Source organism: Manis pentadactyla, chromosome 9, assembly GCF_030020395.1.
Source record: "Manis pentadactyla isolate mManPen7 chromosome 9, mManPen7.hap1, whole genome shotgun sequence".
NCBI lineage: Eukaryota > Metazoa > Chordata > Mammalia > Pholidota > Manidae > Manis > Manis pentadactyla.
In genome coordinates, this window is record NC_080027.1 from 22,688,149 (window position 1) to 22,708,973 (window position 20,825).

Below are 20,825 nucleotides of genomic sequence, written 5' to 3' on the forward strand. Positions count from 1 at the left end.
ATTTTGTTAGAAATAACAGACCCTGAGTTAGTCCTACACCTTACAGTATTTTAGTCTGATTCTCCTCTCGGCTAAGAAGAAAGCTGTCTCCCTGAGTCCTGCTGCACTCACTCGTGGAGGGTAGCTTTCCGTCCTACACCCCGAAAAGTTACCACTGAGGCTGTCCACACAAATTCCTGCACAGATTGAGACTGACTCGCTCACCTTTCCCAATAACCAGAAGAGCAATGCCCAGAACACTGGCATCAGTTTCTATGCTAGACCATCCCCTTGAGAATGAAAGCTAGCATTTCCCCAACGGGTATCACATACTGTTAGGTTCTAGAATACATTAAAATCAGTTTCCAAATGAATACTTTCTGTGTGAATGAGTACAAAGAGATGTTTTTTGGGTACCTCTTTGGCACTTTAACATAATGTGAAAATATAAAAATTCAAAATGTTACTACTAAGTTAGTATGACGAATGATGAATCTCTAGGACTCTGACTTGACCACTGTTCTTTGACATAAGGACAGAAGACAGCCACCCCAAATGGCACAAACCGGCTATCCATACCCTTTACAGTGGGATCTTAGTCTCCCAGGAAAATCACAAAATTTATTTACTTAAATTTTTAAAAAATTGTCCTATCTATATCATTCACTGCTCTTCATTTCAAAAGATGTTGGATGTTTTTAAAAATTCAATGAATACACAGAATGGTAGTTTGCAGGACCTGAGGGGAGGGAGAGATGGGGAGTCATTGTCTGATGAGTAAAGAGTTATGTGTATTTTCTTACAGATATTTTACAACATTGTGTGTATTTTGTGTTATGTATATTTTATTTTACCACAATTTTAAGAAATAAATAAATAAATATTCAAGCTACCCTCAAAGGATGAAGTGTTTCTTTCCATCACTTGCTGGTCACAAGAATTTAGAATAACGTTTGAATAGAGGCAGTAATGCTGGGCTTGAGGTACTGCCTCTCAGAGCAGGTCTTCTGAGGGGTTACTTTCACTTGCGTGGGTTCAAAACACAGCAAGTACTTGAGTAGGACAAGAAAAACTGTAGCAGAGAACAAGAGAGCTGGGCATACGGGGGGTAGAGGGACTAATGACCCTTAGCATCTGGGAGATACCATGTGCTTAGAGTTTACATGGTTATTAGCAATCACTTAATTTCAAGGTCAGAACAAGGGAGATGGCCAACAGGTTTCAGCAGTAGTCATGGGCTGAATTGTGCTCCCAAATGCATTATGTTGATGTCCTAACCCCTAATGTCTCAGAATGTGACTCTACTGGACACAGAGTACGTAGTGAGGACATTAAGTTAAAATAAGATCATTAGAATGGGCTCTAACCCAACATGACTGGTGTCCTTATTAGAAGAGAGTAGGCCACTGACAAGTACAGAGGGGAGGCCACACAAGACACAGGGAGAAGACAGACATCTATACACCAAGGAGAGACACCTCACAAGAAATCAACCCTGCAGACACTTTAATCTTGGACTTCCAGCCTCTGGGATTATGAGACAACCCATTTCTAAAATTAAGCCTTCAGTCTGTAGCATTTTGTCACGGCAGTGCTAGGAAATCATTGCATCGGGCATGAGAGTCCCACTGCGTGACAGTGATTACTTGGAGCAGCATATTGACAAGTCTCCCGAGGCCAAATCTGGATTTGCAGGAAAGAGAGCTACCACCAACTGGTGATCCACCATGGTGGGGAAGGAAGAAGACTGCAGCAGGGGTCAGATGCTTCCACCATCCCTGCAAAGTGATGACACTGACATGTATGTGTCATAAGGAATCTTAAAATATTTTCTTTTCAAGATTATTCAATGAACAGGAAGAATCAGAAAACTGGCTTCCTAATGTCTTTGGATTCCAAACTGCAAAGTACTCAGGAAATTCAGCAGCAGACTATTTTGGAGTCTCAAGGAAACAGGGCAAACAAAGAAAAGGTAAATGGGATGTTCAAGAAGTGATCTTGCTGCTGTAAGGCTCAGTAGAGTCACTTCTGTTCCATTCAGGTGGAACAGAATGGAACGGAACCATCTGGGTTACACTTACATTTCTGTGATGTTGTGCTTGTCCCCATGAGGCCACTGCTAGAGGGTACTTCATTGTCAATAAGACCAACAGAGGTAGGCTAAAATGGGCAAAACAATTATGATCAGATTTAAGATGTTAAGTCATAAACCAAAAAGGTTATCACAAAATGAGAACTCTACAATGTCCTAAGTCATTTGTTCACCATGAGCTAAGGTTAACGGGTAAAATATGATGAGATGATGATGATAAGAGACTGCCCCTTCTAGAGAAAAGGTTAAGGAGAAGCTATAGTTTTCCCTATTCATCAAACTTTGATTTTTGTATCCACTGAAAGCCAGACACAGCTGTTAGGCCCTGGTAGTGTAGAGAGGCAGAGATGTGATGCTTGCATCCAGGGAACTCATCACAGGGATGGCAGGACAGGTAAGCACGGACCTCAGGCTTCCATGGCCCACACACATAGCACCTCCCACACAAACGTGTCTGTAGCAACAAAATAAACTGAGCCTGGAGGACCTTGGTCACCAGCTCAGAAGATGACTCTCCTTAAAAAGCGAGTCCAAACTTGGCTCACAAAATGGGTAAAGGAAAGCATTAATATTTTCTCTTTTCATAGTAACTACTTCCATTTGATTGAGAGGAAATGTATCTTGGCTTGCTAAAAAAAATTCCTTAGATCAAGAGAAAACCTCTTCATGAGACTAAATAAAGGCTTAATGAACACAGGCTACTCACTTGAGTATTTTGGTGTAAGAAGTGGCTCCAAGTGGTAGCTCCAAGTGGTAACAGTATGCGATTGTAACATCACTCAAAAGTTGCTGATTTGCCTGTCCATTCAGTCTAGTTGACCAAGTCTAGCAAAGAGTCCTACCTGCCCACAGTGGTCCTTCTAGTGATTGAATCTGAGCCACATATGTGTTTGCGATGACTTACTTTTACATATGAATTAGGAGACAAATTGTATTAGCTTACACATCATATAACCGTACTCCTGAAGGCACAATTTTTACCAGGAGACTTAACACCGAATCAAGTAATTAAAACTCAGAAAGCAGAAACGAACCACGCACGTGCTTCCAATTTTTCCGTCTTCTGCACTGGCCAAAATACCTACATTAAAAGCTGACTCAAATTAAATTCCCAGAAGGAAAAAAAGGTGAGAAGCCCGGCAAGACCCAAGTTGAGAGGAGATAACCCATTACTTTTTGGAGGAGAGGAAGAGACGCATGCAGAGCAGAGCGGCGCCCTAGGAGACGGAGGGAGGAGAAAGCGCGAGAAGGTGGGCGAGGCGGCCTACTTACCGTCCGCATGGCCTGCAGGCGCCCCGCTTCCACAGCGCTGGGGCTGCGGGCAATGCCTCGCGCCCGCACTCTGGCCCGTCCACTCATGTTCCTGAGGAGGCCGGAGCGACTTCAAAGGCAGCAGAGTTTCAATTAGGGCGCTCTTGCCTTGGCACCCAGGTGCCAGGCTGTGACCCTGGCGGTGGAGGCGGCGGGTCTCCGGATGGGTGGGGTGGAATCGCTCCGCGGCCGGGCGTGGGGGGGAGGGGGCGGCAGCGCCCTCAGGTTCCGGTGGGAGGGGCTTGGCGGGGGCAGCAGGGGCCTCGCTTCCCTTTGCTTTCCATCACTCCCCCCAACCCCCAATTTGGCATTATCCAACTTTCTGGATTTTGCCCATTTTACGTAAAGTTGCATCACACCTTTTTCAGTTTATACTTTTTGCTCAACTAACGTGGGTCAGCGCCTCTTTGTGTATACAGGCACATGTGATCTTCATGTCTAGGATAGCTGTGGAGTCTGCCGCCTTTACATTTATTGCCGTTTTTGAAGCTGGGTTTCTCGTGTTTTCCTTTCTGAGTTTGGAAGAAATTTTACCTTTTTTTAAAATATGCAAATATCTACTTGTAACCTTTTACTTGTTCATTTTACTGTGAAATCTTTAAAATCCCTAATTGTGATGTAGTCAAATCTACTAATTTTTACTTTTATGATTTGTACTTTAAGGGTCTTTTTGGGAGAAAATTTCCCCTGTCCTAAGTTTATGAGGACATTATATGACATTTTGTTTTATCAACTTTGTATGTTTACTGTTTACATTCAATATCTTGTAGCTCTCTCTACATATATGTGTGTGTGTGTGTGTGTGTGTGTGTGTATACATATACTGCCTTTTAGAATTCAGAATGCTTTTTTTTTCATCTTCTCAGACAGGAAGGGATAGTTATAAACCCTGCTAACTATATCAACACATGGAGGGGGCCACTGGTAAGAGCAGGAGATGACTAAGCCATTCAAATCAAATTAGAATCTTCACAGGTAAGAGAAATGGTAGGGAATCTACTTCCCAAGCCCCTATAGAGTGGGACTCTTTAAACCCTGTGGTGGTTTTTTAATATATCTATGAATTATTTGATTCTCTTGCCTTCAAAAGACAGAGCCTAATTCCCTCCCTTTAAGTGGACTGCTCTTAGTGACTCACTGTTAACAAACAGAATGTGGCAAAAGTGATAGTGTGTGACTTCTGTGACTATGTCCTCAAAAACACTGTAGCTACCCCCTTGGTCTCTCTAACTGCTTGTTCAGAGACATGTCAGCAGCCATATCATGAGGACTCTCAAGCAACCTTAAATGAGATTTAGGTAGACAGAAATTAAGTCCTCCTGTCAGCAACCAGCACAAACTTGCCAGAGAAAATAAGAGTTTCATCAGACTTCTCACTGAAATCATGCAAGCTAGAAAACAAAGGAGTCACATTTCTAAAGGGCCCAAAGAAAACGTGTCATCCCAGAATTGTAAGGCCAGCAAATACATCTTCAAATTTAAAGTGAAAGAAAGGCTTTCTCAGAGAAACAAAAACAGCCTACTTTAAGAAATACAAAAGGAAATTCTGTAAGCAGAAGAAATATGAGAGTACAGAAACTTGGGTCTACATAAATAAATGAAGAGCATTTCAATCAATAAATGTAAAGTAAAATGCATTTTTTTGCATTTTTACTTTCTTATCTTTCTCTAAAAGATAACACTCCATAGCAAAAGTGGTAGCAATGTATTGTTACATACAAGTATTGTTACATATAGCATATGTAAAAATTAAGTGTATGCCCACATCAGCCAAGAGATGGAAGGAAGGAATTGGGCAGGACTTAGTTCCTCTCGAGATGCTGGATTGAGGGCTCTGATTCCTCACTGGGGGTGTCCAGGAGGGCCCCCCTCAGTTTCTGGCCACAGGGCAGCTCACCATGTCAGGTGTCTTCCCTCAGAGTGAGCCAGCTAGAAGGCAAGGAAGGGTCCCCCACGTGGAGGACTCGGCGTTTTAACCTCATTTCAAAAGTTTCAGCCTTTCACTTCCGCCCTATTCTATTCATTAGAACAAGTCACTGAATCCAGACAAAACTCAAAGGGAGATCATTACACAAGAGCTTGGATACCAGGATGCAGGGACCAGTGAAGGTCATCTTAGATGCTGCCTGCCACAATGCCTTTACTGAAAGGATAAAAATAGGGAAAAATGTGTGTAAAGCACCCTGTATATCCTAGGAGCTTAGTAACAAATGGTAGTGAATTACAACTTCTGATAGAGAATCCTTATTTAAAACCATAAATTTGTACCTCCCAGAGAAGGAGCCTTCATAAATCACTAGGTAAGACTCGTTTTTATAAAGTATTTCTATTTGATCATGAAGATGGCTGTGTTTAATTATATTTCAGAATAAGTTTCAGGTGGTGGAACAGAGATTTCTTAAGTGTTTACCTGACATTATGAGAATTAAAAATAATAATCATAGGGTAAGGGCAGGTGTTCCTAGTTGCTAGGAGAGCAAAATCCCTATAGAGATTAGTCACTTTGAAGGTGATGCTTAGTGATGACTTTTATTTTTAACTGTAGTATTAGTGAAAATAATCATAGAAAACTGTTGAGACCAGAGGTTTTTGCACTTGTGTTTTTTGGAAAAAACATGAAGAAGAGACAGTTTGTTCCTGACATGTAACCCGCTGACCCCTCTGAGATTTACTGAGGGTTTATCTTCTTCCCTTAAATGCTGTGATTCTACACATGATCTAATACCTCTAATATATCTTCTATGACATTCCTGTATTATGACAACACTTACGTGTTAGGATTATTTGCCGGCACTTCTGTCTCCTACTAGAACACACACTTTTTAAGTACAGAATCCTTGCGTTAGTTTTATTTACACCCCTAAGCCCTAGCACACTGCCCTCACATAGAAAGCAATCAAGAAAATGGTTGTTAAATGTTGTCAAATAGTCCATTTCTCCCCCGTTTAAAAATAATTCAAGTCAACATTCTTAGCGCTCATGGCCTAATAGGGCATTGTTTTTTAGTATATATAGGTAAGTTGCAGTAATTTTTTAAAGTATTAATTTGAAGACCTCACAAATCCATTTCTTTACAACTTGTGATAGTTTTGTAAGAGGGTTCCACATAAAACTAGTAAGTGTATTAAATGTACTGAGCTCCTTATATTTTTCCTCTGACTCTTTGACAAGGAGTCACTTGGTGATCATGGCTATATAAAACAATAAGTAAAAGTTCCTTCAACATGGATATTGTGTACAGTTGAAGTAGGCTGAGTGGGAATTAAACAACAAACCAAAAAGGCCTGATACAAATATGAATTTTCCAAGATGAAAAAGAAGCATTCATAAGAGTTCAAGAAACTGTTGTAATGAATCAAGGGATAGTTTTATATTTCTGCTGAAATGCTGTTTTATTTCTTGTTAAGTTCCTGACTTTTGATTCATTCCTCCTTTGCCAACAGGTGCCTCATTTCAAACTGGAACAAAAGTCTCTTTTCAGAAGAGTGACATTGAATGGAGGATTGTACAGGATTCCCTCACTCTCTGTGCAAATGCTCCTCCTTTATTCCACCCATTTGTTGTCATTCGATCCTTATTTTCCCTCTCCTTTTTCTCTATCTGATCTTCTCAGTTTCTCTTCAAACACTTCTCACCCCAATGTCTTTCCTTTTACCCTTTTTTTCTCTTCCCTCTCCGTCTACATCCACCACCTGTTCTACTTTCTAATGTACTTTTTTTTTACTCATTCATCATTGGGTCTGCTTCTCCTGTCACCCCTACTCCTACCCTCTGCTGGCCATCATTTTCCAAATCTGTACTTAAATGAGCATATCCGTGTGTGTATGTTGGAGACAGTAAAGTAGAGAAAATATGCAACGTTTTTTCCAACTTCCTATTTTTCCCTCTCAATAATCTGAACATTAGTCATCAAAAGTTGCCTCTTCCCACTATCATGTCTGTTCCCTTTATTCCACCTCTTTAAAATCTAGCATTATTTAAGTTAGTGAACAGGAAGTAAGTAGACCATACATAGAGGGTGTCAGAGAACTTAGTAAAATAAATTGGGATGAGAGAAAGGAGTGAGTGTAGTGTTGATGCTCTGGTTCATGAGTCACAGGGTTCAAGTGAAGAAGCTAGGCAAATAAAGCAAGAGGACCTGAATTGGACCTGGCACAACTCAGAAGAGGCAAAGCCATCACATTTCAGTTAACCAATTTAGAACCAAGGAACCTACAGAAACCCCTTGACCAAGAAACATCCCATGTGCCATGGGTGAATACATTAGTGTCTGAGGAATAGACACTGACAAGGAGTCGTTTTTCATCTTATTACTTTAATCATTTTGTCAAAATAATCTGAACATGTGTACATAAATACTTGATTTGTTGTAAGAATATGTAGCATAAAAGTCCCTGAGACACATCCAAGAATGACTTGCTGTGTAGTCAGTGCAATTATTCACCATAGTAATTACCAACGAATTGGCTCCCTTCCTGATTATCTACAGCATGTGACACTTAAAAAAAAGAAATGGATTTATTTATAAATAAATGCTAAATCAGAGTCTCCCTCTCTGGTTCCTGGGTTTCTGCCAGTTTACTGATAGTATGCAGTCAGTCACTGCCAGACTGTAAGGAAGGCACACTGGGAGATGAATTCATTCTTTAAGCCCTAAGGTACCAGTTAGTAGAATGATGGCAATGGGAACTAGAAGGTCCTGAGAGAAGATTCTGTCCAACCTCCTTATTTTGCAGTTCAAGTGACAGAGGCTCCAAGGAGTGGTGACTTGCACATGAACGGCTTATTCCTCCACTACCACTGTAACCTTCAGTGAATCTGAACCTCGCTTCCTTCCTCTGTAAAATGGACTAGTGATGGTCAGAGGGAACATCTTCCAGGCGCTTCCTACATGCCAGACACTGTCCTATCTAATTCTCCCAACACTGCCATAAATTATATATGATTACCTTCAATGAGAGAGGAGAATATCAACATACAGGAAGCTTAAATAATTTACTTAAGACAATTAGGAAATGTTGCAAAGCTGGCCTAAGAAACCAGGAATATCTACCTCCAAAATTCTTAAATTCCAATTCTTAAATCCCTCCTAAGAAACCCCTATCACATAGGTTCTCAAGTTCCTTAGTCTCTACAAGTCTACAGCAGAGTTGACAAACTATAGCCATTGGACAAATCCAGGCACCCCAGTTGCTCACACATTGTCCAGACTGCTTTTGCACTACAACAGCAGAGTTGAAAAGTGGCAGCAGGGACTGTATGGCCTCCAGTGAAATATCTACTCTGGCCCTTTATAGAAAGAGCTTGCGGCTAACTGCTCTTTGAAAATTTAGAGCATCCTGTAACTGGATAGCACTTTACATTGTACAAAGCACTTTGATAGATACATCAGCATATTTAATCCTTGTTGTGCAGGGGGCATTCACTCATTTTAAAGGAGGAAGCAAAAACTCAGTTTAAGTCACTTGCCGCATCAGGCCCACAGGGACAGAAAGTGGCAGAACCACATCCCCAGGTGCTGACTCCAAATTACAAACTCCTTCCATGAAGCCACCCTGTCCTAGAAATTACTGCCAGGGAACGGCTTGGAAACTGGAAAGGACATGTGAGAACTGAAAGCAAGTCAGACTGTCTTCTTGAGGCAAATATCATGCCAAGTGCACCCACATAATGAGAGTCATTAAGTGCTAAAAATACTATTAAGTTTGTAATAAACTTGAAAGTTCATCCCTTAAAGGGCATGACAATCACAGGAAAGACATTTTGAAGCACATGTGATACATTTATACACATTTTTATATCAACACGTGAAATTTTAACCTACTTAATTTAGAATATGAAAAATAAGGTAACAGAAAAAGAGCAATTGCTCCTGCTGTTATTAGCCTAAAAAAAATTGTTTGCTCCATACCCAAAATTTGCACATAAATAAAAATGCAATTATATCTCCTTCATGCTGTATTCAATAAATGTGGCTAGTTTTAAAGACAAACAAAAACTGATGTTTTTTTCAAAGAAAGCTATGTGCTTCTTCCTAGTCTGTAAATTCAAGCTCAATCTAAATGGCAATGATGAGTCTTGAAATAATATGGCTTCACTGGAGGGATTCATTTGAAATACACAGTATGATGCCCCTTTTATTTCAGATATATTCTGTAACATGCCTTGAGATTTAATTCTAGGTATATAAATGGATATGGAAGCACCCTCAAGTCCCTGCAAAGAAAGAAGGGAAAATATCTCTTACCAATTGAGTGGCTGCTGAGTGGTAGGTATCTTTATTTATTTTATTTCCTGAAAAGCCCACAGTGAGCTGTGAAGTATTTCCCTCCACCATTTTACAGATAAGGAAACTGAGGTTCAGAGTTATTACTAATTTGCCCAAGGTCACACATCTGGAATTCAACTCTAAACCAGATTACCTTCAAAACCCACACTCACCCACTGCCCCATGTAGATTCTCAGTATCACCAAGATCATTGGCCAACAGCTCATAAATACTCACTTTAAGAATAGAATTTTTCCTTTTCCTTTATTGGATGGCTGATATTTCATAATTGAATTTCTGCCCATACTGTAATATTTTAATAAGGAAATTTTATCCATGGATTTTAATTTCTCCTCTTAAGGAAAAGAGACAACTGAAAAAAATCACCTAGATGTTAGGGAACTTTTCAAGCGAGTCTGCAACAAATGCACATAGAGCTAAACCTTCACGATTCAGCTAACTGTAAAATCAAATGCAAAATTAACTGTTTACAGCAAAGCTCTGTATAAACTTAATTAATCTTGGACCCTACCCATAATAATTAGTAACTGAGGGTTCTTATAACAAATGGAGGCGAAAAAATAAACCATTATTTCAGACTGTAAACCAACTGGCTTTCTAATAACTGATTCATGGTCTATATTACCAAAAATGTCACTTTAAACAAATAGGTTCTGCCAATTGATTGATCAAAGTTCACTACCTATTCGTTGGCAGTGGTACAGTTTAAGAACCTGAAAGAGAGGGGCCTTGACTTACACATTTTTGTGTCTTTCCTGCACCGTGAGCCTAGTGTTTGGCAAGAACAGACATACAATGATACCTACCAACTATGCTGCTCATGCACAACTTTCAAAATCAATGCACATATTTTCAAAATTGGTCCCATAGCACAGTCTTAAGGGCACTAGAAATATGAGGATATGCTGTACTCCTATGCAGACTAGGAGGGGATCCTTCTGGCTCCAGGGAGAATTGCAGATACAGCCTTTAACAAGACAAAGTTCAGTGCAGACACTGAGTTCCACTCCCCAGCAACTAAACATTTACTGAAAAACTGACTGATGGAAACAATAACTGCCATTAATAAACACTATGAAACTTTTTTCTTTTAGCATGATTCCATAATGCAGTGCAACCTCTTTCATTGTTCTGCAGACAGAGAATGCCAGCATCCCTGGAGGACTAATGTTCCAGTTTAAATTTCAGATCCAGTAAAGATATAAATAATTTTGTGGGAAGTGACCCTGTGGCTTTCTTCTCTTGTTTGTTAACAAGCTGATTTTCTGGGAAGAGGAGAGAAGAAGGTTGCTTCTGCTTTATTTTCACTTCTGTAATTTTAATAGTTTTTTAAAAATCCAGGTTGTAGAAAAACATAGACACAGAGGAAATCAGTAATGATTATTCACATTATGAAGGGATTCTCCATATGGTTCCATTAAATACTGGACTCCCTAAAGCACTGAATGTGGGATTTGATTTAAAAGCACCTTTTCAGGAACACATTTCTGTAAAGTGAGGTACACCTACATACTCATTATAACTTCTCAAAGGCCAGTCCAGCAGCTGTTCCCCATTCAGAGGGCAGGGGAACAAACAGTACAGTTCGTATTACAGTTATGGTCAGTGGATTCTTGGATCACACACCTCACCTTTCTTAGGAGATGAAGCTTTGAGGAAAGACCCACATATGGCCAGCCCTTTCACTATTCTGCAACAGGCTCTGAAAACAGAGGTTTGCTGCATGCTGGCCCAGGGAAATGTGAGTGAAGGAGCAGTGTGCATGAGATTTGGACTCAGCAAAGGCACAAATATGGCCTGTGGCAGATGAGGAAGTTCAGAACTGACTCAACTGGTTCTTGTAGTTAAACTATTTCTTAACTTCTGTACTGGTTAAAAGGTGAGGAAGGGCCCCCTTCTTCACCCCTGAACACTGATGGCCCCCTAAAGCAGAGGGAGCCCAATTGATAGTTGTACAAAACACATGATAAAGAGGGAATTCTTTCCACCCAGTATTTGAGCTGAATGATTTCATTGGTAATCACCTTCTCCCCATAGAGAAAAAAACGGGTGTTCCTAAAACTTAGTCCCATGATTCAGCAGTCAAGGAGATGCACAGCAGAGGATCACAAAGCAGACAACCCAGGGGAGGGTGGCTTCATCGCTCAAACCAGCGAGCCAGGTTGCGGATGCTCTTGGGCCGGTCCCCAGCAGCCTGCACCGCTTGGCAGGCCCGGCACCAAGGCTCATCCCAGAAAGAGGTGATGTGCACGGCAAAGCGCCGCCGCCAGCTGAAGTAGCGCCGGTAGACAGCTGGGTTTCGGTCGAGGAAGAGCAGGTAGGTGGCCAGCGCGGAGGCATTAGGAAAGTCGTCCACGTGGATGAAGGCACCGCGGGGCACAAATCGCTCGTAATTGGCACGGTTGGGGCCCAGCACCACCGGTACCGTCCCGGCCAGCAACGCGTTGCGCCAGAGCTTCTCGGTGATGTAGTCCAGGTGCTGCGAGTTCTCAAAGGCCAGGTAGAACTTGTAGCGGGCCACCGTGTGCACAAGGCCAATGTCCGGCACCGGCCGCCCGGGCCCGCCCCGGCCGAACACGTCCACGGACACGTGCTGGCTCAGCCGGTGGTAGTAGCGGACTCGGGCCTGGCGCTCATCCCAGTTGCTCACCACCCAGGCCACCAGCCTCCGTTTCCGGGCCAGCGGCGGGACCAGGCCTGTTGGCGGGTCGCTGGGATGGGTCCTGGAGTACAGGTAGCCATAAGGCACGAAGACGTCCGAGTCCTCCCGGTAGGACAGCGTCCAGTTGAACAGGTTGCCTGCCAGGCTTCGCAGCCTCGGGGAGTGGGAGGGCGACTCGAAGTTCATCCACACCCAGCGCTGGCCAGGGGGTCTGAGACCCGAGGCGGCCAGAGCTTCGGCAGCCGCCGCCGCCGCCGCCACCTCGCGGTCGTCCAACACCCGCAGCTCCAGCTCCTCTGCCGCGCGCACGCCGACGCCCCAGGGCGGGGGCCAGTCGAGGGAGCCCTTCACCAAGTCCCGGTGGTGGAAGAGCACAGCCTGGGCCTCCCCGTAGTCCGCGCGGTCGGTGAGCAGGCGGCAGCCGCTGATGTTGAAGCGCAGCCGGCAGTCGGGGGGCGGCCTCGCGGCGCTGTCGCGGCCCCGGAAGGGCTCCCACCACAGCAGCACGCCCACCGGCCGCGGCGGGGCGGACGACGTCCAGCGCAGCGGCGGCAGCCGCCCCCAGCAGGAGTAGGCGGCCAGGGCCGTGCACACCAGGCCGGCAGCCGCCAGCGCCGAGGCGGCCCGCGGCAGCCCCGGGCTCCTGCGCCGCCCCGGCCCCCGCCCGGCCGCCCGGCCCCACCGCCGCCCCATGGCGCGCGCCGGCTCAGCCGCCGCCTCTGGCCGCGCGTCCGCAGGCGGGTAGCAGCGGCGCTCGCTCTCATGCTGCCGCTGCGGCTCCGGCCGTCGCAGCCGCTCGCCGCTGGCCCTGGAGCGGGAGAGGGCGGGCCCGGAATCCAAAGGCCCGCGGGTCTGGCTCTCCTCCCCGCGAGTGCCCGCGGGGCGCGCCGCCAGGGCGAGGTGAGAGAGCCGGCCAGCCCAGCCCGGCGCCGCCCCGTCGCTCCCCGCCACTGCGCGCCCAGCCCCACTGGCCCGGGAACTCCCCGCGGCCCCTCCGCCCGCTCCGTGCCCTCTCCAGGGCCCCCGACTGCCCGGCCGCGCCCCGCAGGCTCCCCACACGCTACTCCGGACCCCGGCGCAGAGGTCCCGGGCCTTTCTGCGCGCCCACCGCCCTGGCCTAGAGCCCGGGCCTGCCCGGAGCGCCTCCCGGCTGCGCCTCCGCGTTCAGTCGCGGTGACCCGAGCCCTTGCCTTCCAGAGTGAAGGCCCGGCGGGCGCGCCCCGGGGGCGCGAGACCCTCCAAGGGCCGCGGCGGCGCGAGAGCAGGCGCGGACTCGGCAGAACGGCGGGCCGCGGTGCTGCGCCTCCAGGCAGGTCGGAGGACGGGAGTCCGCTTCCTTCCTCGCCGCCCTGCTGCGGCCAGCGACGCCTGCCGGAGGGAGGGAGCCTGGGAGGCCGCGGGGACGTGCGGACAGAGGCGCGACCACCGCGGGTGACCGTGACCTCGTGACCCGCCGAGCCCCGCCAGCGGTGCAGTCAGGCCACGCGACCTCCCGCGGCGCGGCCCGCAAAGGTTGTGCATTTGGTGAAACCAAGTTTTCAAACCCTATTTGTCATGTGAATATTCCCTTTGCCTACAGCCCCAGCTATGGATAGAGCAGAATGAAACGTTTCCTGAGCAATTGAAACACATTCTTTTTCCCCCCTGGGCCACTGAACGCCTCAGGCTGCCGGCTCTTAGCATTCTTTGCCAAAGACAAAAATAGGGCTCTTGAGGCCTTTGTACGCAAAGGATATCCGGCCTGTTCAGTGAGATGAATCAGTGGACATCATTATTACTTTTACTAAGTATTTAAGAAACAACTTAATTTCTGCACTCATGAAGATTGTGCAAAATAACTATGGGTATAAAATGGTGCCTAGGATAAATATCACAGCACCCAAGTTTATGCTGTAGAGGGTAGTTATTATACTCCCGCTGCTTTAGGTTTATCAGTGAGGCAACAATCCGGCATCAACTTCCACAGGAACTTGAATTTTTCTCCCTTCAGTTTGAATTTGAATTTCTGAATTTTGGCCTTCATTTATGTTATAAAAGTTTTATTCAGCGAAATTCTAAAAAGACCATGGGTGGGCTGCTGACCTAAGGAGAGGAGGCAGTTTCCAGAGAATTTTTCAAAGATCCCAGCTGTACATGGGTGGCGCCCCCAGCGCAATGCCGCATGCGTTACAGGATCCTAGGGGTGAAGTAGATTTGCTGGGAATGAGGCCAACCTGACAGGTATTTTTGATGGTATGCATACCGAAAACAAACGTGGGGTTGCCGTTGGATTTATTGTGAAGAACTTTGTCATTAAAATCAAGTACAGATTGTAAAAGCTCCTATAAAAATGGCTTCAGGGGCACCATCTGTCAGGCCACAGTGACAATTTAGGAGCTGGATGGAGCGTTACCTGCTCTGGCTACAACCTTCGGCCTAGTGACACTTTTCTCTTACACACTCAAACCTTTTTAAATGTTTTTGGGTTTTGGTGTTTGTTTTTTTGTAGAGTCATTGTCAAGCTTGTTAAGCAAATTGTCAGTGAAATTAGGCATTTCAGTGATTCTCCACTCTGTTTTTCATTATAAAGAAAAGGCTTTAAACGTACAAATATCTTTTTCCAGCTAAATGAAGGAAAGGACACACTGGCTTTTCTTTTTATGCAGTTCAAAAATTCATACATTTATGTAAATCACCCTCTCACTTAAATTAAATAAGACATTACAGAGCCTAACCTTGTGTCTGGCATATGAGAAGTAGGTGTTTGGTAAATGTTGACCTGCTTGCTTGCTTCCTCTACCTACCCCTAATTTTCTTTCATGTTCTCCAGAAATTCCAATTAAGCCAACTTTTTACTGGCAGAATGGCTTAGATCTGGTGAATACTGATTCCCACCGTGTACACTTATCTTGGGAGCACACAGGACCACAAACTGCCCCTACTTTAGTCTTATCTCCGTGTGGAGACAGGGGATACTGAGCAGGAGGATGTGGCTGGATCAGTGGAAACCAATCATGACTTCTCTGCAGACTACTGATTGAAGATCAAACACAGTGATTTATTCACAGGGCAATGTTTTTTTCTCATTTAAAAGGGAAGGTAGGACGAAAGGTGTTAAGGGAAAATAATATAACCAGGTGTTCTCATTTAACAAATTTGAAAACTGGTATGAAAAGCACTATTTCTACCTTCAAGAATCTATGAGAAAAACCGACACGTGGAAAAGGAAAGGATCATAGTAGTCTTTGAGAAGGTGACTCCTGGAATAATAAGGAACAATTAAAATGCGGGAGGAAGAGGGCTGGGATGTTAGTCTAAACAGAAGGAGCAGCATAGGCAAAGGCCAGGCAGTGAGGACTAGGACGCTGGTTAGGAATTACTAGAATTTAGTTTGGCAAAGGAGATCGCATTTTATCCTCAACGTGTGGAGAGTCCTTAAACGGTTTTAACAAAGCAAAGGAACAATATATTGAGATTGATATTTCTAAAAACTCATTTGTGAAGGGAGGTTAGTACAGGCATACTTTGTTTTATTGCACTTAGCTTCGTTGCATTTTGCAAATATTGGGTTTTTTACAGATTGAAGATTTGTGACAACCCTGCATCAAGCCTGTCCATCGGTGCCATTTTTCCAAGAGCATTTGCTTACTTTGTGTCTGCGCCACATTTTGGTAATTCTCGAAATATTTCAGACTATTTCATTGTTTTTATATTGTTTTGGGATCTGCGATCAGTGATCTCTGATGTTACTATCATAATTAGGGTACCACAAACCACCCCCATATAAGATGGTGAACTTAACTGGTAAGTGTTGTGTGTTCTCATTCCTCCACCAACCAGCTGTTCCCCCTTCTCTCTCCTTCTCCACAAGTCTCCCTATTCCCTGAGACACAGCAATAGTGAAATTAGGCCAATTAAAGACCCTACAATGGCCTCTAAAAGTTCAAGTGGAAGGAAAAGTCACATATCTCTCACTTTAAGTTGAAAGCCAGAAATTATTAAACTCAGTGAGGAAGGTATGTCGAAAGCTGAGTTAGGCCAAAAGCTAGGCCTCTTGAGTCAAACAGTTAGCCAATTGTGAATGCAAAGTACAAGTTCTTGAAGGAAATTCAAAGTGATAGTCCAGTGAACAAATGAACAATAAGAAAGTGAAACAGCCTTATTGCTGATGAGGAGAAAGTTTCAGTGGTCAGGACAGAAGATCAAATCAGCCACAATATTCTCTTAAATCAAAGCCTAATCCAGAGCAAGGCCCTAACTCTCTTCAATTCTGAAGGATGAGAGAGGTGAGGAAGCTGCAGAAGAAAAGTTTGAAGCTAGCAGAGAGGTTGGCTCATGAGGTTTAAGGAAAAAAGCCTTTTCATAACATAAAAGTGCAAAGTGAAGCCACAAGTACTGATAAAGAAGCTATGACGAGTTATCCAGGAGCTCTAAAATCATTAATGACAGTGGCTACACCAGACAACAGATTTTCAATGTAGATGAAACATCCTTCTATTGGAAGAAGATGCCATCTAGGAATTTGACAGCTAGAAAAAAGAAGTCACTGCCTAACTTCAAAACTTCAAAGGACAGGCTGACTCTCTTGTTAGAAGCTAATGCAGCTGGTGACTTTCCATTGAGGCCAATGGTTATTTACTATTCTGAAAATCCTGCAGCCCTCAAGAATTATGGTAAATCTACTCTGCCTGTGCTTTATGAATGAAACAACAAAGCCTGGATGACAACACATCTGTTTACAACATGGCTTATGAATATTTGAAGCCCACTGTTGAGACCTACTCTTCAGAAAAGAAGATTCCTTTCAGAATATTACTGCTCATTGACAATGTACCTGGTGACCCAAGAGCTCTGATGGAGGACAATGCGATTAGCGTTGTTTTCGTGCCTGCTAACACAGCTTCCATTCTGCAGCTCGAGGAGTAATTTTGACTTTCAAGTCTTATTATTTAAGATATAGATTCTGTAAGGATTTTGTAAGGCTATATAGCTGCCATAGATAGAAATTCCTCTGATGGATCTGGGCAAAGTACACTGAAAATCTTCTGGAAAGGATTCACCAATCTAGATGTCACTAAGAACATTTGTGATTCATGGACGAGGTCAAAACATCAACTTTAACAGGAGTGTGGAAGAAGTTGATTCCAGTCCTCATGGGTGACTTTTAAGGGTTCAAGCCTTCAGTGGAGGAAGTAGCTGCTGATGTGGTGGAAACAGTAAGAGAACTAGAATTAGAAGTGGAGCCTGAAGATGGGACTGAATTGCTGCATCTCATGACACTTGAAGAGGTGAGGAGCTCCTTCTTATGGATGACTGAAGAAAGTGGTTTCTTGAGATGGAATCTGCTCCCAGTGAAGACTCTGAAGATTGTTGAAGTGACAACAAAAGACTTAGAATATCCCATAAACTTAGTTGATAAAGCAGCAGCAGGGCTTGAGAAGACTGAGTCCAATTTTGAAAGAAGTTCTACTCTGGGTAAAATGCTATCAAACAGCATCTCATTCTCCAGAGAAATCATTCATGAAAGGAAAAGCCAGTTGATACAGCAGACTTCACAGTGCAAGTTTCATGCCCCTCCTATGTGCTTCCATGTATATATCTTTCAGAACATCATGGAGCAGAGATCATGACTGTTTCATCCATTACTATCCCTTGCACAGAACCAAACATCTGGTAATAGTATCATGTCAATGAATATTTGTTGAATGAATGAGTGCTCTTAATATGTTACTGAAATGATCCGTCAGTATCTGTGTTGCCCACTAGAAAGTGTATAGGTCCCAGGAAAAATCAGCTGTGTGAATGACTTGCTGTGACCTTAAGAAGCCCCTTAAGCTTTCAGTGGTACATATACATGGGAATTAATGAGAACCTTGGTCGTACGCATCGGAAACTCCATCAAATTAGGCTGGCTCTCATTGGCCCAACCTGGACCAAATGCTCATTCTTGAAGCCATCTCTGTGGTCAGGGGATGTGGATTGCCTTGAGACCCTCTTCTGGAGCTACAGGGTAGTTCCATATAAACCTCATGGACTAACGATTGGGGGAGAGTAGTTCCCCACAGGAAAAAATGAGGTGCTGCTATCTGAAGAAGGAAGGAAGGAATGGTGAGCAGACCCCCAAAAAACAAACTACTAACCCTATGTGAGGAATTATTTCTTTTCTAAATAAACTCTAAATCTCCACAGAACTTTAAATATTCTATGAGTCTTTTTAATTTGGTAACAATAAATAAATGATGCTTTGTGTATTTAAGGACCTCTCCTTTTCCACAGGAAGAACTGGCTCTCAGCTGCAAGCGTGAAAACAACTGTCAGGTATAAAGAAGGGCTTTTTGGACCCTGAGGATTGCCAAAGCAGTGTGACAGAGAGGACCGTAATTCAAGGCTCATTTTATCAAGCTTGATGGGCAATCAGCTCACCACATGTCCACGAATGACCTATTCAGTTTCAAAACTTAACGTAGTGCAGAATTCTCTGGGTGCAAGAACCAGTCAACTGCGGTTCCTGAAAGTCTAACTCATTCAATGTTTTTCCCCAGGGAAATCATTCATTTTTCAGCCTGTCTTAGTGACTCACCAGACACCTCAGCCTCACCAGAGACACTTGGTATTTCCTAGGAACCCCACAACACATCCTGCCTTCGGTCTGCTTGCCAGCACCCAGCTCTGTCAGCTCCAGGAGACTACTTTCATACGGGTCACTATTTTGGTTGGATCTGATATTTCTGTGGCTGAACATTGACCTGCTAAGTATATGTTCAGTTTTTTTCCTGGAAAAGAGAAAAGGGCAATTCAGAGTCCCTCCCAATATTATGTACTCACTGGGAAATGAGGGCAGCCAGGGAGCCTGTGTGGTTGGATAAGCTAATCTGTATGTAAATAGGAGAAGATTGCTTCCTTTGTCAAGCACAACTTTTTAACTGTGCACTCTTGGACAGATGGGTATGGAAATGATTATTAGTTAAAAATTATTAAGAGTTGTATAAATTCAACAACCATTCACAATTTGTTGTTCATTACCCTATTATATTATTTATAGAAAAGCAATCCAAACAGCGATTTATAAGGTCCTGTCTTTTCATCTATGTGCAAAAATGTACTGCCCCTGAAAGACATGTTAGGAACAGTTGATATGAGAACTTCCTGTATTTACTTTAGAGTTTTATTCTTTATGCACTCAAGTTCTTCCTGTATAATGACTGAACAGGTAATGCAATAATTTTTGCATGTTCAGAAAAATGTACATAATGAAATTTTGATTAAAGTCAGAAATATTTGTACAATACTTTAAGTATTTGGAGGGTTTACCTCTGCATTCTTCCTGTTAAGCTACTCTACCTTAAAATAGAGATTCTTTTCAGTCACATGTAAAAGTTATGGAATACAAGACTTATAAAAAAGAAAGTTATTTTGACATTGAAGTAAACAGGTTAAGATCACACAGTGCAAGGCCTGGCACATACAAGGTGTTTAATAAATATTTGTTAAATAAAAGAATAGATGAATGAATGATAAATGAGTACCAGTATTACTTTTATATTTCATGAGGCATTTGTGAAACAATTCAACTTTTACACTCAGGAAGACTAATCAAAAGACTTCCTAATCAAAAGAGTATAAAAGAAGAGCACACAGTTTGGGTAAAAATGGCATCACAATGACCTCCCCAAATGCTCTTCAGTTTTTCCAGCACTGGCCTTCTACCCCCACTCCAAGTCTACATGGGTCTTCAGTCAAATGAGTTTGCACAAATCCTGTGCAGTTTCAAGAATCCAAACACATCTGATGTGGGATTTCTATGGTACCTGCCTTACATCAGTACTTTCCTGTGGCCACACTCAGACTCTTAACTCAGGGAGGCACCTCAACTCTCTGCAGATGGAGGAAGGGATCTTGACCTCCCTTTCCTGACCCTCCTTCTCACACAGACCCAAGGCCTGCCTCACAAAAGAAAATGGAGAGAAGATATATTTTCCCTAGAAGTTAGGTAATTCTGTCTTCACAGTAAATTTCCCTCAAGCAGCCAATCGGAACAGAACAGTGGCCAGACTGGGTTCCATTAAACTCATTCCTGTGATTCTACCTCTAACAAGGGTCTGAGGCACTTGCAATAAGAGGAAATAACTGTTAAAGTGAACAAAATTAGTGACAATAAATGATTTGGGGAAAGTTTGGAAAATGGAAGGGTAGATGCATGTTGCTCATACGGCAAGGCCAAAAATCCATTCCTGAGGAAGTAGGACAGCCAAACTGTACAGTTCCAGGTCAAGTTTACTGTGGCCAAATAAACCCCAGCCCAGAAATCTTGCATGATGCATAAGGGTGAAATCACATTAATGATGCTGGTTAGTAGGATTATTTTCAACTGCTCTGAAGAGAACCTGTGGTTTATGTTTACCTTTACTAATGTTCAGTGTGGTTCAACAAACATTTGGTCTTGGGAGAAAGAAAGAGACAGGTGAATAAACACTGCCCTGGCTCTCTAACTGTGTTGTAGGAGCTACTCATCC

At 43.6% G+C, this 20,825-nt stretch overlaps 1 protein-coding gene across 1 annotated transcript; it reads right to left on the minus strand.

Moving 5' to 3' along the window:
* Positions 1–7,677: 7,677 nt before the first annotated feature.
* Positions 7,678–13,491, minus strand: FUT4 (fucosyltransferase 4; the record flags this gene model as incomplete). Its single annotated transcript, XM_036923334.2, has 1 exon — positions 7,678–13,491. A coding segment is annotated over one exon (1,683 nt), but the record flags the coding sequence as incomplete, so codon positions are not given.
* Positions 13,492–20,825: the final 7,334 nt, after the last annotated feature.